The 21,215-nt window shown below is 39.5% G+C and overlaps 1 protein-coding gene across 2 annotated transcripts in view; it reads right to left on the reverse strand.

Annotated features, from left to right (window-relative positions):
• Window positions 1-516: 516 nt before the first annotated feature.
• The window catches only part of CenG1A (Centaurin gamma 1A), an 81,637-nt gene continuing 60,938 nt past the window's right edge, over window positions 517-21,215 (reverse strand). For both annotated transcript variants that reach the window (XM_015169786.3, XM_002057446.4), the window contains exons 2-8: window positions 9,634-9,866; window positions 5,035-5,176; window positions 4,192-4,326; window positions 2,769-4,121; window positions 2,069-2,186; window positions 1,627-1,999; window positions 517-1,562 (exon numbers count right to left, since the gene is read on the reverse strand). In XM_015169786.3, the coding sequence (XP_015025272.1) occupies window positions 1,239-1,562; window positions 1,627-1,999; window positions 2,069-2,186; window positions 2,769-4,121; window positions 4,192-4,326; window positions 5,035-5,176; window positions 9,634-9,866 (2,678 nt within the window). In that variant the 3' untranslated portion in view covers window positions 517-1,238. The remainder of the gene's footprint in view (window positions 1,563-1,626; window positions 2,000-2,068; window positions 2,187-2,768; window positions 4,122-4,191; window positions 4,327-5,034; window positions 5,177-9,633; window positions 9,867-21,215) is intronic.

Here is a 21,215-nt window from a genome sequence, read left to right on the forward strand (position 1 = left end):
ATTTTTTATTTCATTTTTTTATGGTTTTTCTTTTTTGTGTTTCTTTGTGCCTGTTGCCTTTTATATCCAATTAAATTGAGTTTTGTCACGTTTTGTTGTGTTTATGCTTCCAAGGTGGTACAAATAGCGTACATAATAAGGGAGGCAGGGTGTATACATACATATATATAATTTTTATAGAATTTTTTAACTATATTGTATAATTATTTTCAAATACTTTGAAGTGTGTTTCCTCCTAGAATATATATATATATATTTTTAGATAGATATATAATGTAAATCGTCATTTCATTTCTAACTGCTTCGATTCCAATAAAATCAATGCTCACATCTTTAATGAATATTTTGAAGGTTTTTCTATTTTGGAATATTGTTAGCAATTTTATTTTGTTTGGTTTTTGTATTTTTGCATAAACTACAAGTTAAGCGTGTTTTAACCGATTATCAAGCAATTTCAACTTTTGTATATATATATATATATATATTTATATATATATGTATATATATTTATATATAGAATTTTTTTATGTATAGATATAGTGTAATAAGTTGTTTTTGGCTTTAGTCTTAGATTCACTATGTTTATATACGTATATATTGTTGGTTTTGTTGATTTTTTTCATCAGCTATTTTTTTTAGGCATAATGTAATTTTATATAAGAGAACCTTTTCTTGTTTTCCTAAAGTTAATAATTAATTAAAAAGCAAATTACATAATTACTTAATTTGTTGTTTTGCAAACGACATTAAGAAAAAAAACAACCTGCACACAATTTAAAAACAATAATAATAATAACTAATAATGATAATAGTTACAATACGCAAATAATAAATTAATTCAAAACTTGAGATTACAACAAGACTGTACAGATTGTGCCTATTATTAAGCGTACTTAAAAAGCAAAACAAAACTAAAAAACAATCGTAGATAAAAAACTAATTTTTCAAAGCGGGCTAGAAAAAAAATAATTTGCACATTTCAATATTTTTTTTTTTTTTTTTGTTTTTCTTTTTGTTTTAGAACTATAAAACTAAGCGTCATTCAAAACTTGCCCAATTATACTTTTGCTATACACAGCGAGAAATTTACGCTTACTTTTTAAAACTAATTATTACGAACAAACAGATTAAACATATTTTATGAATTTTACAATTAATACAATTTAAAAAAAAAAAACAAACTTGTTTTGAAGATTATAAAATTTAACTATGCGTTTTTTTTTTTTTTTTTTTTTTTTTTAGATAACCCCCGAAACGGATTTTTCATAGGGTGTGCCCAGAGTATCGCGTCGTCGGGGCAACGTGCCGCTGGCTGTAAGCGGCGCCGATTCCGGACAGCCCAGACCCACAAGCAGCTCCACAAGAGCCGTTGTATCCTCCACATTGTACTGTGGTGCGGGTATGCCACCATTAGCTGAGGGTGCTGGGGCCGGAGCTGGGGTGCCGGCTGCCAGAGCAGCGGCTGCCTTCATCGACTTGGCCGTGGCCAGGGATTGGGCGGCGCGTGCATAGGCCAAACAGGTGCGACCCTCATGATCCGTGTGTTTGATGTTGGCGCCGTTCTATAAAATTGTACAACAAATTAATACGCATTCAATGGGTGGATTCTTTTTTCGCTTAACTCACCCAGACAAGCAGCTGTGCTATGGCCAGATTGCCTATGGCACAGGCCAGCAGCAGCGGGGTGCGCACATCCCTGGCGCTCACATTGGCATTGGTCACCTCTGCCTGGCAATTGGCCAATATGGAGACAATCGACTTGATGTCCGCCCTGATGACCGCCTCAATGAGCTGCTGGCCCGGCGAGGCGGCATTTACATGATTGCCACTGCCCAAGGGCGTGAGAAACTCCTTGGCCTCGTATTTGCTGCGTATCCAGCGTTCCTTCTCCTCGTGATTGGCCAACGCTGTCGGTTTGACACGTTGCCGCGTATTCGATTCCCACACAGAGTTTGCCAGGCTGTTGCCAATGGCCAGCATGACGCTCAGATGCGGCGCTCTAAAGGGCAGATAGACGGGAAATTAATAACAGTTTGAGGTTTTTTTTTGTTGTGTAACTAATACTTACGGCCAATCATCGAGGCCCAGGGAGCGCACCTTGGATATGTGCGAACCTAGATTCCGATGTATGCCCGAGCACTCAATGCACATGAGCACGCCCAGATTGAGACTGGCCCATTCGGGATCTGAAAGGGATAAGAGACTCATAAATATGTTTTTTCATTTGTTTTAGCTGAGTACCCCTAATGCGGATATCCAGCAGCAATGCGGAGAATACTGCAATAACTTTGGCCTAACTTATGAATACCCCTATTATATTTGTCGCTACCAAAGTTGCGTGCGCCTACCCCTCGCTCTTAACAAGATGACGCCTCAGCAAAAAAAAAAGAATCTTAAAAACTCAATCGATACTAAAAATACTCTTTCCGTATGTATGAAAAATCTGTCGATTCTGTTACAAAGAACTCCCTGTGAGTTTCAAGATACGATTAATAAAATAAATCCTAAGACATAATTATTTTACTGTATGTTTTTAAAACTATTGTTAGGATCTTGTGATGCCACTTCGGAAGAATCTGCAGAATCTAGTTATGACACTTCAATAGAAAGGAATACTCTTTAAAGGGTCATAGTTTCTCTTATTATTAAGGAGTCCTTGTATTCACAACTAGAATTTGGAGTAGCTCCACAATATCTAGAATTACTGAAGACTCCCCTATTTAGACTATCATGGGACTATCGCTTAACTAAATTATTTTCCCACTCACTTGGCGCTCCACAGTCGACGCAATGCCCATTGCCGGGCACCCGCTGCCTGATGGCCAGCATGGCGGCCAGTTCCGTGCTGGTTGCCTGCTTCGTTTTGCTGCTCTCGATGCCCTGCAGGCTCTTGAAGATCTCCTGCTCGACGGCGGCGACCCATTCATCGCGCTCCTCCGAGTTGGCGGCCTCAAAATGCCACTGCTTGGAGTCCAGCGAAACAATATAGAATTCGTAGCCATCATTGTCGTCCGCCTCGTTTGCCTTGACGCTGCTGCTCTTCATGCGGCGATGGCGCTTCTTAACGTTCGGCGTTTGGGCCTCCAGTTTGCTGGCGGGCGCCTCGCCGGCTGTAAAAGTCTGCGAATTGGAATTCGACATGGCAATGCCCTCGTCTCCACTCGTCTGCTGTGAACTATTCGATTTGAGAGGCTCAATGCCAGCACCTCCGCTGGCGCCTCCACCACCGCCGCTGCCGCCGGCAGCACCAGCACCCAGCAAAGAGAGTTTCTCGCTCAGCTTGCGCTGATTATCCTTGGCCAGCGTTAAGCAGCCAATGCCCTCACTGAGCGTGCCCTGCGTGCTCCGCTGTCCGTTGGTCAGCAGCGAGCTGGTCAACGCACTGTTCGTAATTATGGACTTGGAGCCGCGGGGCTTCTGGCCGGGCACCTTGACGGTGACATATTGCAGCGGTATCTCTTTGCCGTGCACATCATCCATGTAGTCGTGCAGCGAGGGATGATAGGTGAGCCGCCCATCGTCGCAGAGCGTCACGTACTTCTTTTTCCACTCCTTGTTCAAAGATTTGCTTGAGCGCTTGTACAGATAGCCCTGTTTGATGGGTATGGAGCGTCCGCTGCCCAGTTCGCTGCTCTTTGGCTCCTTGTCGTTCTTCTTGGAGGAGGAGGGTATGAAGAGATTTGAGCGCCGTCGACTTTTACGGCTTGTCGTGGGCGTCGATGTGGGCGTGGGTAGATCCTTGCCAGGTGGCGGCGCCAAATCGCGTGGATCACGCAGCTGCACCTGACTGCAGTCGCCGGGCAGCGTCAATTGCTGCTGCTGCTGCTGTTGTTGTTGTTGTTGTTGTTGTTGTGCAGCTGCCCCAGGATTGTATTTGGTTACGTTGTTGTTCTCATTCGTGGAGCCGGCTGCGCTCGCCTGCAGAGACCAGAGCTTCTGCTCCGCCTGCGCAAAGTCGGCGCTCATGCGCAATGGCAGCTGCTGCTGCTGCGCCCGCTGTCCATTTGTGGGCGGCGGCTGGAATGTGGCCAAGCCCAGTCGTGTGCCCTGCGGTGTGGTTGGCCGCGGCGGCTGCATCGCTGGCGGCAGCGGCAAACGCTGAGAGAGTATCTTCTGGCAGGCTATGTATTGGAAGAAAAAACGGAGTTCAATTGTTGAATTCAATGTGTATTCAGTGCGCTTGCAACTCACCATCTTGAAAGACGCGTTCCACATTTAGGCCGTAGGTGGCGCAGGTCTCGTAGTAGGAGCAGCGCTTCAAATCGCTGGCCAACTTCCTGGCGCGCGTGTCATCGATAACACGCGGATTCCGCTCGCTGATGGCGTCTGTGTGGCAGATCGGACAAGTGCAAAATTGGGTTAGACTGAGTTAAGCAAGTGGTAATAAGTTGTTATGAAGAAATCAAATTAATTCCATCGATAAATAGGCTTCGATAAATTTATCGAAATATAAATGGACTTAAGTAGGCGTAAAATTCTCTCTTAAAAAAACGGAAGAACATTTAAATTGAAATTCTTGAACAAAATTCGAGGAAAGAGTCATTGGTTATTGCTGTTCTATATTTTTGAAATAAGTTTATTTGCTTTGACATTTTTAAACAACATTTTGATTAATTTATCGACGCAAATAACCTGTGCGTAAATTATCGGAGAGTATTATCGTTTTGCGAATCAATGGATCTAATTTTGATTATGCTTAAAGGTTTTTAGCACTGATCAATAAATGATTTATACGAACTATTTTTTATAGTTTGTTTTTTTTTTTATACTTTTCAAAGAATTTTATTTTTAATCTGAAGCTTCTTCGTAAAAATAATTTTGTAAAGCCTTTTTAATATGTTCCGATATAATCGAAATGAATCAGAATTAATCGAAAGTATATTTTGTTCCAACGTATCTTTTTTGCTATCTGCAGATTGAAATATTTTTAATCTAAAGTGAATGCGTTATCATTTATATATTGTTGGATTATAATAGAACGGGTTCCCTTCGATGTATGCAATTTGACTTGGTTTAGTATAGAATTGAGCTTACCCTGTGTGCCGACCAATATCATGGGTATATCCTGTCCATTGCGAAAATGCGCCATTTTGGTATAATAATTGTAGACGGTATTAAAGCTGCCCTCGTTCTCCAGGCTAAACACAAAGATTACCGCATCCACCCAGCCAGCGAACTGAAAGATTTGAGGTAGAAAGATTGAAATTAACGCAAGAGAAGCATGTGCAAAATATGAAAAAAAAAAAACGAAAATATAAAAAGTGAAGAACAAAAAAATGGAAGCGAAAAACTTTTGGCCGCGAGTCCTTGACTTTGTGTGCGAAGTAAACAAAAATTGCGGCGTCTGGCGACGGGCAGCGCACAAAAGGCGGAAGCGCGCCTAACAATGGACAACAACAGGGCTGCGAGAGGAAGGGCGCGAGAGAGAGGTGAAGAGGGGGAGGGGGTAAGGGTTAAGCAGTCCCAGAGTCTCAGGACACGCAACACACACACTTGAGAAAGTCGCTAATGAAGCACTTGAAGCCTTTGGCAGCAGTCCTTGCCGTGTGCTAAACATTCAATGATTTTTGTATGCCTCAAACACACAAACACACGCACACACACACACAACACACTCACACAGACACACATGGAGGCACTCGCAGGATAATGAACTTTTACATTGGCTTGTAAACAGGCGCTTTGTGTTTACTGCGCAGGATTCATGTGTCCTGCGCCGAATACACTATCGATTGTTAAGCCTCCGTTTTAAAAACTAAAACAATTTTTTCTTTTATATTCACTTGACTCACACAGTACAATTTTAGAAATTCTATCAATTATTTATGCCCATATATTTCACGAGCAGAGCGTGTGTCCTGTGCGACAGTTTGAGCTGCACTGCAGCGAGCTTTCAACTGAAGGTTTTCAGAAAATGCCGCCCGCCAGCGATGCCAGTCGACAAACAACTGGCGTCAGGCTCGTCGCGCTCGTCGTCCTCTGGCCTCGTCCTGGCGTTGTCCTCGGTGGGTGTTTGCCCACCCGGCCGCCGGCGGGCGCCCGCTTGCCTGGGTGGGTGGTTGCCGCCTTTTTTTCTTGTTCTTTTTTATGATTTGTTGTGAAAATGTATGCGCAAGAGGAAACAGGAAAGCAAAAGAAGAGCATGAAAAAAATGTTGCTGCAAATGCAACGGCGACACGGGAAACTCACACACACACACACACACACACACACACACACACACACACAGAGTTAGTGACAGTTCAGACACACAAACACACATACACCAGGAGACATTTGCCTGACAACAAAACAATGCTCACAGTCTGGCTCATGCAAATAGAAACAACAATGGGGCTCAACTTTTATCTGGGTTAAGAACTATTCAAAGCATCTGCTCAGCCTGACAAATCGTAAAACTAAAAGAAAACCTGCTTACAATTTGCCTGATGTCAAGCTAAAGCTCCATCTTTGGATGAACGTAAAAGACAGAGAAATCATTTTGCTGAAAGCACACAAAATGCATTTGGCTATTTGCAGAGAATATTTCTATGGCTTTCAATTATTTGAACAGACTGCATTAAAGACTCCTGGCGCACTCTTAAAGATAGATTTAAACTTATCTATCTGGAAAAGCTCTTTCTAATTTGCAATCGAAATGTTTATATGATACATGAATTTTCTTTCATAAAGCACTTTTCTGCTTTCTCATAACTAATATCTAAAAGAAATATTGAAGATAAACAATATTATAAATATTTTAATTTTCAATTTAGCTTTGAAGTTTGGTTAGTTAATTTTCAATTAAAATTGAGATTGGGCATATTTTTATAGCATGCACCATATTTCATTAATTTTCTTGATGTTCTGCCTATTCAAATAGGTATTTAATTTCGATTCTATAATGCTTCTCTACCGTTTCTATTACTATGAACTTGTCTGTTCTAAGCGGCCCCCATCCGAAAAAATAGAATAATATGTCGAATCGCAACTGTCGCAGTGTCGCAGAGTCGCATGCAATATTGTCGTCGCGTATATGGTAATGATATCCTGCTCCGCTTCGAAAAGAAAATAAAAACAAAGCGCGACTGAGTGGCGTCGCGGCGCGAGTGAGTGATTTCTTACGACGTGCACAATACCCTGTAAAAATAGAACAAATTAAAGAGAGTCCTTTCTGCGCGCAAGCACATAGTTTTTACGAAGGGGTTTTTTTCATGCGACTTTACATTTAAAGCAAACTCGGCAAATTTGAGTGAGATTGAAAATGCATATCCGTTGGCAAATACAGGGTATGCCACGGCTTAGCAATTCTAGCTTCAACATTTTGTTGCCTCTTGTTGTTGTTTGAGAGGGTGGCTGGCTGCTTCATGGGGTTGTTGTTAAATAGAGGGTTATTTTTTTGATGAAATATGGTTTATTATGTTGCATAAAGATGCGAATGACAGAAGTTAGTCAAGAAATGGACATTAAATTAGTTAAATTGCGGGAGAGAAACGATTTGTGCGACCAATTGAGAAAGAGAGGGTGCCAATGAGAGAAGGAGAGAGAAAGAGAGAGAGAGAGAGAGTAGCAGTTTGACATGCACTGTCTGGCAATGATTATGCACTTGCAGAAACCAAGTGAAGCTCAAACTGTTGACTGCATATCAAACTGTAAAAGGCTATCACCAGCAAATATTTCCCACAAATAATCAATATCGTTTTACGACTGTCAAACTGTAAAGTGATTGTCAAATTATTAAATGTAAAGAAAAATACGTCAAATATATTTCTGATACGCAAATATTAACTGAAATTGATTTTCTCACTCTTCTGTGCATGTCAAACTGTTACACGCCTTTCAAACTGTACACCATTTGAAAATGTGTGTCAATCACACGCTTGAATTGCAAATATTAACAACATATAATTACAAAAAACTAGATAAAAAGAAATTAATTTGCATAAAAATTGCTAAGCCCTAAAAATAGTCAATTGCTAAGCCCAGAGATATAGCTGAGGTATTATGCGATTTTAAGGGTCACGTCGCGTGGCAGGCACATTTTTTTTTTATTTTTTTTAAAGAGCAACCCCTACACCCCAGCCTAGCCCAACCGCAAATAAAAAAAAGAGAGCCTGTTGAAAAGCGAAAGCAGCTTAAAAATTATAATCCACACTTTCACCCTTTAAGCCGGAGGGGTCGTAGGGTTTGCCAGCTCAGGGGGGAGGTCGCGCAATTTCGGTGAACAAATAAACAGGGTCTATAGAATTATTTTTTTCGCAAATATTGTGTCCCGAATGCGAATTTGAACGGAACAAAAGCTTCTCAAGCAGCGAATCAATGAGTCAAAAAAAAAAAGTAAAATAAAATAATGCTCCAGGAATTCGAAACGTTCCATAGAAATGTAAATAGCTCGCGGTGTGGTTCCCTTTGCAGTTAAATAATATAGGGGGCCTATACTATTTGCTTGAAAGATTGCAAAACTGCATTTTGGCACAGTTGCCGCACGAGGGGGTTGCAAAGGGCGCTTCGGCTGGCTCAACTTTAACCTTTCCCTGAGACTAAATGATATTGGCCAGTTGCCGCATCACGTATCTTCCTAACGTGTAAAAAAGACCTTTGGCCAGACCCCAAGCAAGAAAAGTGTCGCAATGATGCAAGACAGCTCTAGTCTAGACTGCATGACTGGCAGACACCCTGTAATCAGCATGGCAACTTTTAACTGTCAGCCCAAGCTGCGAGCTGTGAGTTTTCCTTCAGCTGCGAATATGAAATTTTATATTTATTTATGTTAAATTGTATGCACTTAATAAATTTTGTATGTTCGTTCTTATCGCCGCATTCAATTGCCTAAAAGTGCACTACTTCGTTAAACATTTACATTTTTAGGGTATAGGGTATTAAAAGTCTCGCAAGATCAAAATGCTCAAACAGCAGCTGGGTCCAGGCCAAAACCCATCGCAAAGGGCCCTGGCTATAGTTACCGATTGTAGCTTGTTGCCAAAGGTCGAAGTTCGATTGAGTGAGTCACAGGGCAGAGGGCCAATAGAAGAGAGGGCGGCAGACATCTCAACTTTGCGGCCAGTTTTTGCCAATGAATGTGAAAGCTGACAGAGCAGTCAGAAATTTTGCGAAGCGAGAAAATAAAAACAACTTGATAATTGGCAAAAACTGCGACAAATGGAAAGTTCTGCAGTGCATTTGGTCAGAGTTGCCAGGCGGCGAAACTAAAGAGCTTATGCAGACTAAAAGTTGCAACTGTCTGCCAGCTGAGAACACTTGAAAAAAATAAATAAAGCACTTTATAGTCAGGACTGAGTGCAGCTCAGAAACTAGTGTCCACCCAGAGTTTTTTTTTTTGCGCAGTGTAGGCAACTATGGGCCACACAAGCCCAAGAAAAGTTTCCTTTCTTGCTGTCTTTTTAGCCGCCCCGTGTCTCAGTTAAACCCAGGCTGACCTCAATTCAAATATTTACAAGATGATGAGGCTCAAATTTGTTTGTAGCACAAACTTTTCTCGCCCGCTACAAAGTGGGAGTAGAAACCACCCCCAAGACAAAACAACCGCCACCCCACAAGCAGCCCTTCTTGGCCAATATATCATCTAAGAAATATCATGTATACAGTATGTTAGATTGCGTTATATTTTTTGGGGTAAAGTTCCCCGCAGCTTACCTGCATTTCCGGGGCGCCGCCCTCATCACGTATGAGCAGCAAATAGCTTTGTCCGTCGATGAAGACCTCCTTCTTGAAGCGACCACCCTCGGGTGACTCTTCCTGCATATAGGAGCCGGTGAGATAACGATGCACCAGCGCCGATTTGCCAGAATTTAGAGAGCCTACAATGCCCAGCCTCAAGTCTGGCACCGAGCGTGATATAGTCCATTCCTGGCTGTTCACAAAGGAATCTGTTGAGAAGCGAAAAGATGAAAAATCAAATAACCATTAGTAAGGAAATGTTTTTGTTGCTGTCGACTGAAAACTAGTTCGACACGACGCTAATTAGCGAGGAACTCGTTTGCAACTCGTGACACATCTTTTTGACCTACAAGCAAGGGCGGCCAAAAAGTATTTGGTCGTTTTTTTTTTATTCCTCATTAGTAATTCTTCTTATGCAAATGCCAGAACTATAGCAAATATATATGTATATATCATGTTTGTGCCTGGCTTTGATTGACAGCTTTAAAAAAAGTTGAATAAATGTAGCAGCCACTTTTCAGAGTTTTCGGCAATTGTTTTGTGCCCCAAGGGTGCAAAAAATAAAAGAAAAAAACTGAGAGGAAGAAGAAGCCTTTTAAATTGTCAGTTGCTTGAACACTTTTTTGATTAAAATTAGCTCAGCTCAGTCCGCAGAGCTTGCTCAATCTTAAGATCTACAGTCAGCTGGCAGCGGTCTACGGTCTGGCTTTTTGCGATTACAAAAGCTTTCAAGGTCAGACTTTATGACAGACAGTTGCCAGGCAATTTAACAGGGCAAAACGTTTTCAATACAGAACCTTATCGCACAGGTAATGTGCCTGTATTTGTGAGCTTTTGCTGGCTTCACATAACAGGAGCCAGTGAAAGTGAGCTTTCGCTATGCGTGGGCTATGTCTGTGTGAAAGCACGTCTCAGCACAATCATGCGCGTGCATTGGTGAGCCGAAAGTACTGAAAGGCAGCTTTTATGTGCGTGAGCCGTGTCTGTGTAAAAGCTCGCCTACTCCCAGCTCAATTTGCATACGCTATTTATTGCGTACTTCTAAATGTTAAAGCCAAGGAAGGGAAAAAATGAAATAAAAACAACCATAAAAGTGCCAAATACTCGTAAATCTTGGCAAGCCCAAAACATTAGACTACGAGTGCCACGATCAATTTCAGTCCGCCCAAGGAGGGGCAGCAGATTTTGTTGTACGGTTTGGAAGGAGGAGTGACAATAGAAATGGTGATCCTTTCGTTGCTGACCAGTTGATTTACTAGGCAGCAAGGACACGTGAAAATTGCTCTATTATGAGTTGTTAAGAGCTGGCTGAGTAAACAGTGAAGGGCTGGCTCTTCCGCACTCCAGACATGGATATGGACAGCCGAACCGAGCGCGTCTCAAGGGTGACACGTAGAAACTTGTTCCAGTCGACAAGCAGTACATGGGCTTGTTAATGGACTAAGGACGAAAATCTGTGACTGCTTTAAAGCACAGTGTGTACACGCTAACAAGTTCAACTGGTTTTTGTGCTTTGTTTTTGTTTTCTCTGAAGCGCTCGTCTTGACCATAGCGCAAAATTACAAATTAAAACGAAATAAATATGCCTTTTGTTGTATAATGCAACCCAAAAACGAAAAAAAAAATTATAAGAAGCAAATACAACAACAAGCTGCTTTGTGAAACTGATATGCCCTATAAATGTGTATGCATATAGAGTGGTAGCAAAAAAAATTAGCGCGGTTTTGCAATTTGCATGGCCATAAAATGAAATCAAATCAAATCAAAAATGGCGGCAACTGGTTCTAAGCATAAAAAAAACACACACACACCTAATTAATGGCTGCGATCAGCCTAAAGGCGCCTAAAGCAGTTACAGAAGAAGAAGAAAAAAATAGAAAATAAACCGCCAGTTACAAATGCGTCTTTAAGTTTGACTAATGATGTCAAATGTCTGTCGAGCAACCGATCGGCTTAGGCGTAAAGTTCAAACCGCGAGGGCCAGGGAAGGTGTTAAGATGGGAAAAGCAAGGCAAAGAATTAGAATGGAAACCTTCCCCTCTAAGCCAAACGACATGCTGGCCGAGCTCAGCTCTCATTTCCCATTGCTCGATCGTAACGATCGTAACTCAAACTCATGTCAAATGTCGCCATCGTTGTCAAAATGCCCAAACTAATTACGTATGCAAACGAGCCACGACCCAAAAGACATTTGCACATTAGTTTTTCTAGATTTCCGATTTTCTTTCTTTCTCATTTGAACTCCCTTGAGAAAAGGGTTAGAGTTATCCTACGGTTTGTTTGTTTACTGTTTACTATTTACCATACAGCCCATTTGCGCTTACAATTTCAGCTTGTTACACAAAGGCGATTCGGGGATTTGCGTCTTGATGTGGGTTAAGCATTTTAATTAGCGCACAATATGATGAAGAAAAAAGAAGCATATTCATTTTATTTTCATAAAATATTGGAATTGTTATGCAACTGTTATCGTTATTGACCCCCCTGACCCATGTGCGGCGCTTACTTTTATTACCGACAGCTGTAAGATACACGATTTTATCAACATTTGAAGCGTGCCATCAGAAATGTATACATAAATGTGCTGGCGCCCACCAAGGATCAGGTTCAGGAATGTCATAAATTATCCTTGACCATTTAGTGGTTTACGGTAGTCAACTATCAGCACGCAGCTAGGGTTTTACGTGGCGCCTTCAGCAAATGCAGCTTGGGTTTGCTTTAGCTATAAAAAAAAAACACACTTTAGTAACTCGCTTATTGTCTGATCAAACTCGAGGAAATTTGAGATGTGAGCTCAGAATGTGTTAAGTGTGCATTGTGAGCTGTAAAACAAGAGACTTAGACAAGATAGTTAAGTACAAAAAAAAGGGAAAACTGTAAAAAACGTATTTTAGCGACATTAAACTTGATACGAACACGATTAAATTCAACGTCAGTTGTGTTTTTTATGAGCTATAACAACAAATGCAGCTTGCATGCTGTTAAAATATAAATTAAAAAACCACACTATTCTAACTCGGCTATTAGGAGCCCCAAGTCTTGGAAATTTGAGATGTGCAAAGAGAATATATAAAAAGAGTATTGTATTAGCAAATGCGCTTCAATTAAGCTCAAAATGGCAAAAGGGAAAACGTTTTTAAACGACTTTTACCTTGCGTAGCATTTAAAATGCAGCCTTGTTCATTAGCAAACCCAAATGCGAATGCATTTAACGCTAATTAGAGCCCACAAAATTGCACATGCATTGGCATTTCTATGATGTATTAGAAGTATTTCATGTTTTGATAGGTTTTGAGGCGAATAATGCATTTTTAATAAGCCATAACCATAAGCCACATCAAATTTACTTTGATATGGGGGTAATTTCTTATTCATCTTTATGTATGTGCATGGGGACATACTATAAATCACATTCAGCATTTGCATGAGCCTACGATAATATTTAGGTAGGCTGGCCGTGTCGACATTGCGGCACAGTGGACCGTCCAAGAAGAACAATAAATCAGGCCAGGAAGCGACCGCTGATGAGGCTGCTGCTGCTGAAATTTCTTTCTCTTGGGTTACCTTTACGTTGGCGTAGGACGCACATCTGCTCCAAAATCTGATTTACTTTCTTTGTGTTTGCCCAGAGATCAGTGAAAAAAGATCAACGAAAACTGGTGGCAAAAGCAAGCAAAAATTTTTTGTTGAAAGAATATTTCGTTTCTTCACTCCCAGCAGACGAGACAAAGGCAACGAAAATTAGCCAAAGCCCAAAGAATAAAGTAGGCAAAAGGAGCAAAGGGCGATCGCACAAACAAGATTAAAACGGGGCAAACACAACACGTTGGAAGAGAGTAGGAGAAAGGCAAAAGATAAATCGAAAACCAACTGCTGCTGCTGCTAAACAGAGCATTGGAAATGTTAGTTTAGAGGAATTTTTTTTTTATTTTTAACATATTTACTTAAGAAGGAAGTTCAGGGCTTAAACTCATCACGCTTGTGTATTGATAAACGTAAACTGCGTTTAAGCGTATCTAATAGTATGTCTAAATATCTAGGTATATATAAACATATAGAAAAGCTAACCAATTCATTTCGATTTGTTTTTAAAAACTACATTTTTTGACTATGGTCAATTTATAGAGTATTTTTAAAAAGATATCGTCATTTTTATGCAGTTTTCCAGTATGTGTTGCTAGTCGCTAGGCGCTACTAAAGTATCTCATACATGACTCACAATTAAGTTAGGGCTCAGCTAAACAGTTACATTATGCTATAATTACATATAAAAGACTGTTATAAGTTTTGTGTGACAGATAGAGTGGCAGAGGGAGGGCTGGGGGTTTTGGTGTGGCCTGCTCATCCAACTGTTGTCTACTTATTGGAAAAGTTCTGCACGAATGGCTGGCGACACTTCAAGGTTCGGTCACGCAATGCTCACAGCGTGTAGCTTCAGCTACCTCAAATGTATCTGACAGATACGTCACATGTCACGTGCAGGAATTTCATATGAATAATAAATATGCCGCAGCGCGGTTGCTGTTTTGAATACTTGCTATGACTTCATCAGCAAATAATTTTCGATAATATATATCTAAATATTTATATATATATATATATTTTTTTTTTTTTCAAGAAGTGGCAGTTGTAGTGTAGTTGAGCTGACATGAAAATTTACGCATCATTAGCAAAAATAAAACGAAAAAATAAACAAGCTGCTGAATGAATAAGTGAATAGTTTTGAATAGGCTGCGAGTGTGCGGGGGTGAATAACATGTGTTGTTTGGATTTTGATAAATTGAATTGAAGATGCGTCGGAGCCAATTGACTTTAATTTGTTGTCCAAACACACACGCACACACACACACACATGCAGAGTTGAAGGTCGCGTTAAGTGGCTCAAGATCCTCGCGCTTGAACCCTAACACAGACCACGCCCTTCCGACAAAAGGGGTTAATTCTGAAGATGCGCTGTCATTGGTGCATCAAGATTTATGGAGCTCAGGTAAAAGACGTACGATTTATATCTAGATAAATTTATGCATAGAACTCGAAGGCCTTTACGCGCACTTCCATTTTTGGCAAACTGGAAATGCTAAACAAAAAACTTAAAAGGCGAAATGAAAACAGAAATAAATTAGTTACCCGATAAATGCGTATTAAACATTTAGTTTTTGCCTTTTTTTTATTATTATCAGTCAACGCTACGCGCAGTCGCTTTCAACTTTTCTGTGTGTATGTGGATCGCAGCTCATTTATCATTAAATTCGAATGTTACAAAAAAAAAAAAAAAATGAAATAGGTAAATTGCGAAACACGCGCCTATAAAAGCGGAAACGTGGCAAATCAAATTCAAGCGAGCGAGACTTGCAAATACTCTACATACACAGATCTTAAGTAAACAGAGATTTTAAGTACCCAAGTCTATATTTAGCATGTGAGTGTTAATATATATCTTTAGCACAGCGACATGATATTTGGAGTGCTGGACTAAATAACTGTTACGCCTAGAACTCTCTGATTGCCTTAGTACAATAATCACTCCTGATGAAATGTCCATAAATAAAAGGAGTTTGTTTTATGAACAAATCCCTATATATATATATATATTATATTCCTTAAAAATAATAATCGAAACTTCAAGCTCTGTATATTATATATTGTATATTACAAATTGTTCGTTAAATATTGAATATTTTATATTTTTATATTGTCTATATATTTTAGTTCTCATACACTTGGGAAACATAGACTCGCATTTGTAAAACTCCCTCGCCCATTATAAATAGGGTATACCGAGTAAAATACAAAGAAAACCTACTTATAGGCTGTCAAGACTTTAGCCTATCAGCACTCAAAGACGAATTTTGTTAGGGGGTTCATTCGCTTATCAGCAATTTGTAAGTGGCCACAACTTTTACTACTACTTTGCTAGCTGGTATCCCCGCTCCTCATAACGCCCCTCTATTTCTCCATCATTTTTTTTTATGTATTTCATAGCAATTAAGTGCAATTAGCAAATTGTTTTACAGCACTTGAAAAATGACACGCAAATGCAGCACAAATACAGAAAAAAAGTATCTACAACTCTCTCGTATGCCCCATTTTGTGGAATGCACTTAGATATTCATACAGCGAGTAATGGAAATTAATATCGATTTGTTGAAGTAATGAAAAGTAAAGCTTGCACTAAAAATCAACAGCATTTCACTCTTCCATAGATCTTCTGAGTTTCGAAACGCATTTCCATTGCAATAGATTATTTTTGTTTTATGGTTTCCAAAGATTTCTGCAGATTGCGCAATTTCCACGTAATTTCTTTGGGTAAAAGAACGCATATTAAATCGATGAGTCGCTGCAGTTAATCTAATCGCAATGAAATGTTCAAACATTTAATCTTTGTAGAATTCCTGCCTAGACCTTGCTCAATAGCAACTGAATCGGAGAAGGAAAAAGTGAAATTTCCACAGACGATTAAATGTCAAATTTATGACAGAGATCATTTTACAATGATCAAGAAATAAATATACAATTTCTACCTTTTTTTCTTCTCGTTTTTGCTACATTTATTTTTTGACTTTCTCCCGAGTAGAAAAAAGTTGAAAAAAAGGACACCAGGGAGAGTGAGAGACTTGAGGCAGCGAGTCAATCAAAAAGTTGACAATAAGCAAGTGAGAAGAGGAAGAGGCAAGTCAAAGCAGGCGTTTTGTCCCGGTGGTTGATTCCCAGTAGCATCTCCCGTAGCTGAACTCTATTAAATATGACATGTTTATGAAGTGCCAGCTGTGTGTGTCACAAAAGCCAAAAAAACTGCAAAAAGGCAAAAGAAAATGCACAGCGAATATGGTAGGAAAAGTGCTGCGATTACATTTTCCTTACTCTCTCTCTCTCTCTTTCTCTCGCTCTCTTAACAATGTGTGTGTCTTATATATTCCCTGGGTTATGACTGCACGCGTCTGCTGCAGCAGCTGCCCCTGTCTTCAAATGGCAAACGTATTTATGTTTCATATATATTTTTATGATCATCATCTTACGATTGTCTGTGGCTACCTTGAGCCCAACCACACAGTTTTGTTGTTGTTATTTTTATTGCCATTTCGGATTATAACGATCTTTAGTTGATATACGCTTAATTTCATTATGATACTTATATATTTTAAATAACCTTATCATATTCGTTCCTAACGATCTTACAGATTCGATAGATTTCCAAATGATTTATTTAGTTTAGAGAAGCATCTTCAGATTATATTCTTATTACTACCTCAAAATATGTTTATTCTGACTTGAGATGATATTTAATTATTCTCACCTCCATGTCCCAATTTATATAAAAGTTTCTTTATTAATAAACCCAAAATTAATTCATTTAAATCGCTTAAAATGTTTCTTACCCAAGTATCTTCGAGTCTAAGACACGTAATCTTTCCCCATACTATATAAAAGTTTCTTAATTTCCAAAGCCGAATAACATCATTGAAATACCCTATACATGGATAATTTATCTTCACTTTGCGAAATAAAAATTTGATTCAATTAATCGATTTACATGGTCAGCGGCTAATTAAGGAGCATCTTGTCTGGTTCGTCTTGCCTCGTACAACAGCTGCTTATAGCTGACCAGCTGACTTTTACCCTGCTTTCTTTGCGCTAGCAAGCGCAACAAATCTTTAAATTGCTTACTTTTACTTTTCCTGCTGCCCGCAGCGGGACTCTCTTTCGAGGTCCAGCAGTTCGCCGATCTATCTATGTATTTGGTCCGGTTGCTCGACCGACCTTTTCTATAGAAATCGGAGCGCCTCGTTTACATTTTATCCATTTTCTTTCGCATTTGTTTTTTTTTTTGCGAGCTAGCTGTGCAAAATTATGAGGTCCATTGTTCTGCGTCTCGTCCATTACATTCTTATTTATGGGCTTGGGACGGGGTTGCGGCAAGGCCCGACTACTATGCACATAAACAACGTCTTGTAGCCGCTTGTTAGTTGGCCAAAAAGCGTTTGCTCAAAATGATTGTCAGTTATCTGCAGATTGATTTAAATTAGCCATACAAAACCCCTCGCCCCGAAAACCCCGCTCTTCGCTTGTCTCTCATTCAGCTGACGTGTTGAAGAGTCGGCTACATCTGAATCTCAGATTCAGTCAATGTTTTCGAGTCTGTCGACTTTTTTTTTGCGGTTCAATGACTTAGTGCCCATTACAGGCATGAGTGTCTCCCGTTGTTGTTGTTGTTGTTGTTGTTTTGGCACAGCTTACGGAGGCACCTACGGGGCAGTAAGTAACTGCTATCAGTCATACGCCAATACACGTCTGCTGCCGGCCTATTGAATTACACTAGCTAACAAAACTCTGAATTGAACTTGAGATGCTGCGCGCAAGTGACAGCTGCTGAAGATGATGTAATAAAGATCCATAAGGATTTATATAGAACATTATCATATATGTAGATTAGAGTATATTAATATCTAACTAAGATCTATGTGAATTCAAGAAGCAACTATAAATTGGGTTTGAGCCTTTGTTGTTTCTTAGCTATTTTTAGAGTTTTAGGGATATGCGGGTAAGAAGTGATCTATCTATAACAAGCTCAATTTAGAAATGGTTCTAAAAATCTGTTTTGTGAAATGAACATAAGAAAAATCCGAAAAGAAGCTTTTGTCATATTATATCTAGAGGAGGCATTCGATATTTTAAGGCACACGCCATCTTAAAAACATACTTAATTTTTAAGGCAAACATTTATGTTGAAGATTATTAATTATACTTAAATTCAAGCATTTATTGTTTATATTTAATGTCCAACAAGAATTCGTGTGACACATCAAATTTTTATGTTTTATTTTATGTCTATCTCAAATATCTTAAGTGTGTCGGTAAAGGCAAGCCCATAAACGATAGCCAATTGATAGTTGATACGCTCATTAGCAAGCCCGCAGGATAGTGTAAATTTCACACACGCAAAAGCACACACACACACACACACACACACAGAATCATAACTGCCCACCGAAAATGCGAAAGAAACAACCGCAATAACCACTTGGACCGGTTATGTTGTAAGATTCATGTAAGTTCCAGAGAAGAGAATCACTTGAGTGTGACTGAACCTTAGCCAGCACATATATATATATATATACATATATATTATATATATAGCCTATAGCTTGCGCGATGCTTAACCTAACGATCACGTCGCCTTATGGCTAACAGCCTTGGATAGAATTTTATTAGAGGCTTGCAACACTAGACCCAGTGTTACACAGTGCGTCACATTTGAATTACAATGGACAGGCGAGAATTGAATGGAACCTAAATAATAACTTCCGCTTTTGGGCTTTGCCATAAACAGCCAGAGACAGGGACAGCGAGAGAGAGAGAGAAAGAGAGAGGGAGAGGGAGAGAGACGGGACGCAAGAGAATTGGGATTTGTTCAATTGGGGAATACAAACAAAAGCGCGCGACCCCAAGGGCTCAACCGGGCGGGCAATCTGTATATGGGCAACAAGTGACCAAAAACCTATTCACATATTCAACATTTAACTTTGATCGTTTTGTGCCTGCCGAATAGATACGACACATAACTTCAATAGGTAATACGAAAAAAAAAAACAAAGAGAATAATAATAAAAAAAAGTACCGGCTTATTTGGTTAGAATGGCCCCGACGCTGAAATTGTAACTGACTGTGGAGGGGCATGTGGAACTGGTGCCGCTTCATACTGCCTTTGGTGGTGGTTTTTCTTCTTTCGTTTTTGTTTTTTTTTTTTTTCATAAACTTCAAAACAAGTGTCCACCAAAGTTGGCAACGGAAGCGGCGCTTGAAACGTGTCGCAGCGCTGTCAACTCATTTGCATATAGATTCTTTTTTTCCTATTTTCCCTAAGCGATTTTCCTATTACAGCTAGAAAAGTGTGCATTTAAATTTTAGACATTTGACAGGTCTTTCGACGTTCACAAATGATTTAATTGAAAATATACGCAAAGTATTTTGAAAACTGTTTGAAAATTTGAATATTGAAGATGGGCTGCTTGAACGCAGTGTTTCTTCTTTCCTGGGAAAATTCTTAACGCGTTTTTCGTTACAGTTGAAAGCGTTGTTTTGCATATAACCCGGGTATTATGAAGGTTACGTAGGTGGGTGCCATTAAATGTTCGACTAATTGGCTTAAAATTAGCTATACAATTTGGAAGTAACTTAGAGAAGAGGCAACGATCAACAGTTTTCTTGGGCTTGTTATGGTATTTCCCATAGAGGAAGCCACGCTTCAACGACTGCAAGCAACAAGCTTAAAGGTTCACACATCTGAAGCCAGAAGCAGTTGGAAATTGTAAGAAATTCGAGAGCTATAAATAAAGTAAGTAAACAGGGTTTCTCTCTGCTGATTATTATTAGGTTGCGTAGTAGTGAATAGTATAAAATAAAGTATTAAAGGAACAAATGTCTATTATCTATTGCATACACTCGGGAATTGTAAGCATTTCAACAGCTGTATATGAAGAACTTTCTTATAAAGAGAGCAGCTGAAATCGATCTAATCAGTATGCAAACAAACGCATATCAAACCTATTTCTATCATATATTATATTTCTAATAATTATGTATGACTTATCTTAACCAAACCCCCAACCGTAACAATTATGACTTGCATGACCCAACCAAATGGCCTCAATATTATTTTTTTTGATAAAGACATGAATATTGGTCAACTGCCTATTAAAAATTATCATACCTGGTGTAGGGCGAGATCAGAAAAAGAAAACTTCATTAATTACACGGCTGACAAAAAAGAAAGGTAAGGAACTATATGAAGATAATTACAGACAAGCGTAGATCAAAAGGTGCATTTAGAGAACGGGCGCGTGCGCTGTATAAGTCGGAAAATAATAATTATATACAATCTAGTAGTTACATATAGAGAAACGTATTTAACACTATTTGTTAAATGCTGTCGCATACACTGAACATATATGGAAGTGCGCCCAAAAACTGAAGAGCCCATAAAAAGAACTGACGCTCGTTTGTCTTGGCCGTGAAGTCTGGAATGATTAATGATGCTCAATGGCAACGCTTCGAATTGAAGTCAAACAGTCGCTGCAATCAATCGTTGGACGCGTGTCGCATGATTTGACGCCCAACTAACTTGATTCTAACCAAACATGACTCAAGCAGCGACTGTGCCCAAAAAAAAAAGAACACCGGAGCGTCAACTCAAACTAGTCAACTCTACAGTGAACCTTAAAAGGCAAACGCCAAGACGTGTGTCTGTTTTTTTTTTTTTTTTGCCAGTTTTTAGTAGGCGTTACTTTAATTATCGTGGGCTGCGCATTAATTCAGCTTTAGTCACATTATAGATGAATTTTACGGACAGTTCTATAGAGTTTAATTGAAGGCAAGGAAGTTGTGAACTTTTAGAGGTCAGTGTGTAGGCGTGAGTTACTGAAGATTTGGCTGTATGCAAAGAATGCGATTAAATTCAATTAGTGAGCAACACTTCAGATTCAAGCAATTAAAGTGACATTAGCAGAGGAAATAGAAAACAGAAAAAGTCACAGTTTTCACTTTTTTCTCGTAGCTAAAAC

Source organism: Drosophila virilis, chromosome 4 (assembly GCF_030788295.1).
Source record: "Drosophila virilis strain 15010-1051.87 chromosome 4, Dvir_AGI_RSII-ME, whole genome shotgun sequence".
NCBI classification, from domain to species: domain Eukaryota; kingdom Metazoa; phylum Arthropoda; class Insecta; order Diptera; family Drosophilidae; genus Drosophila; species Drosophila virilis.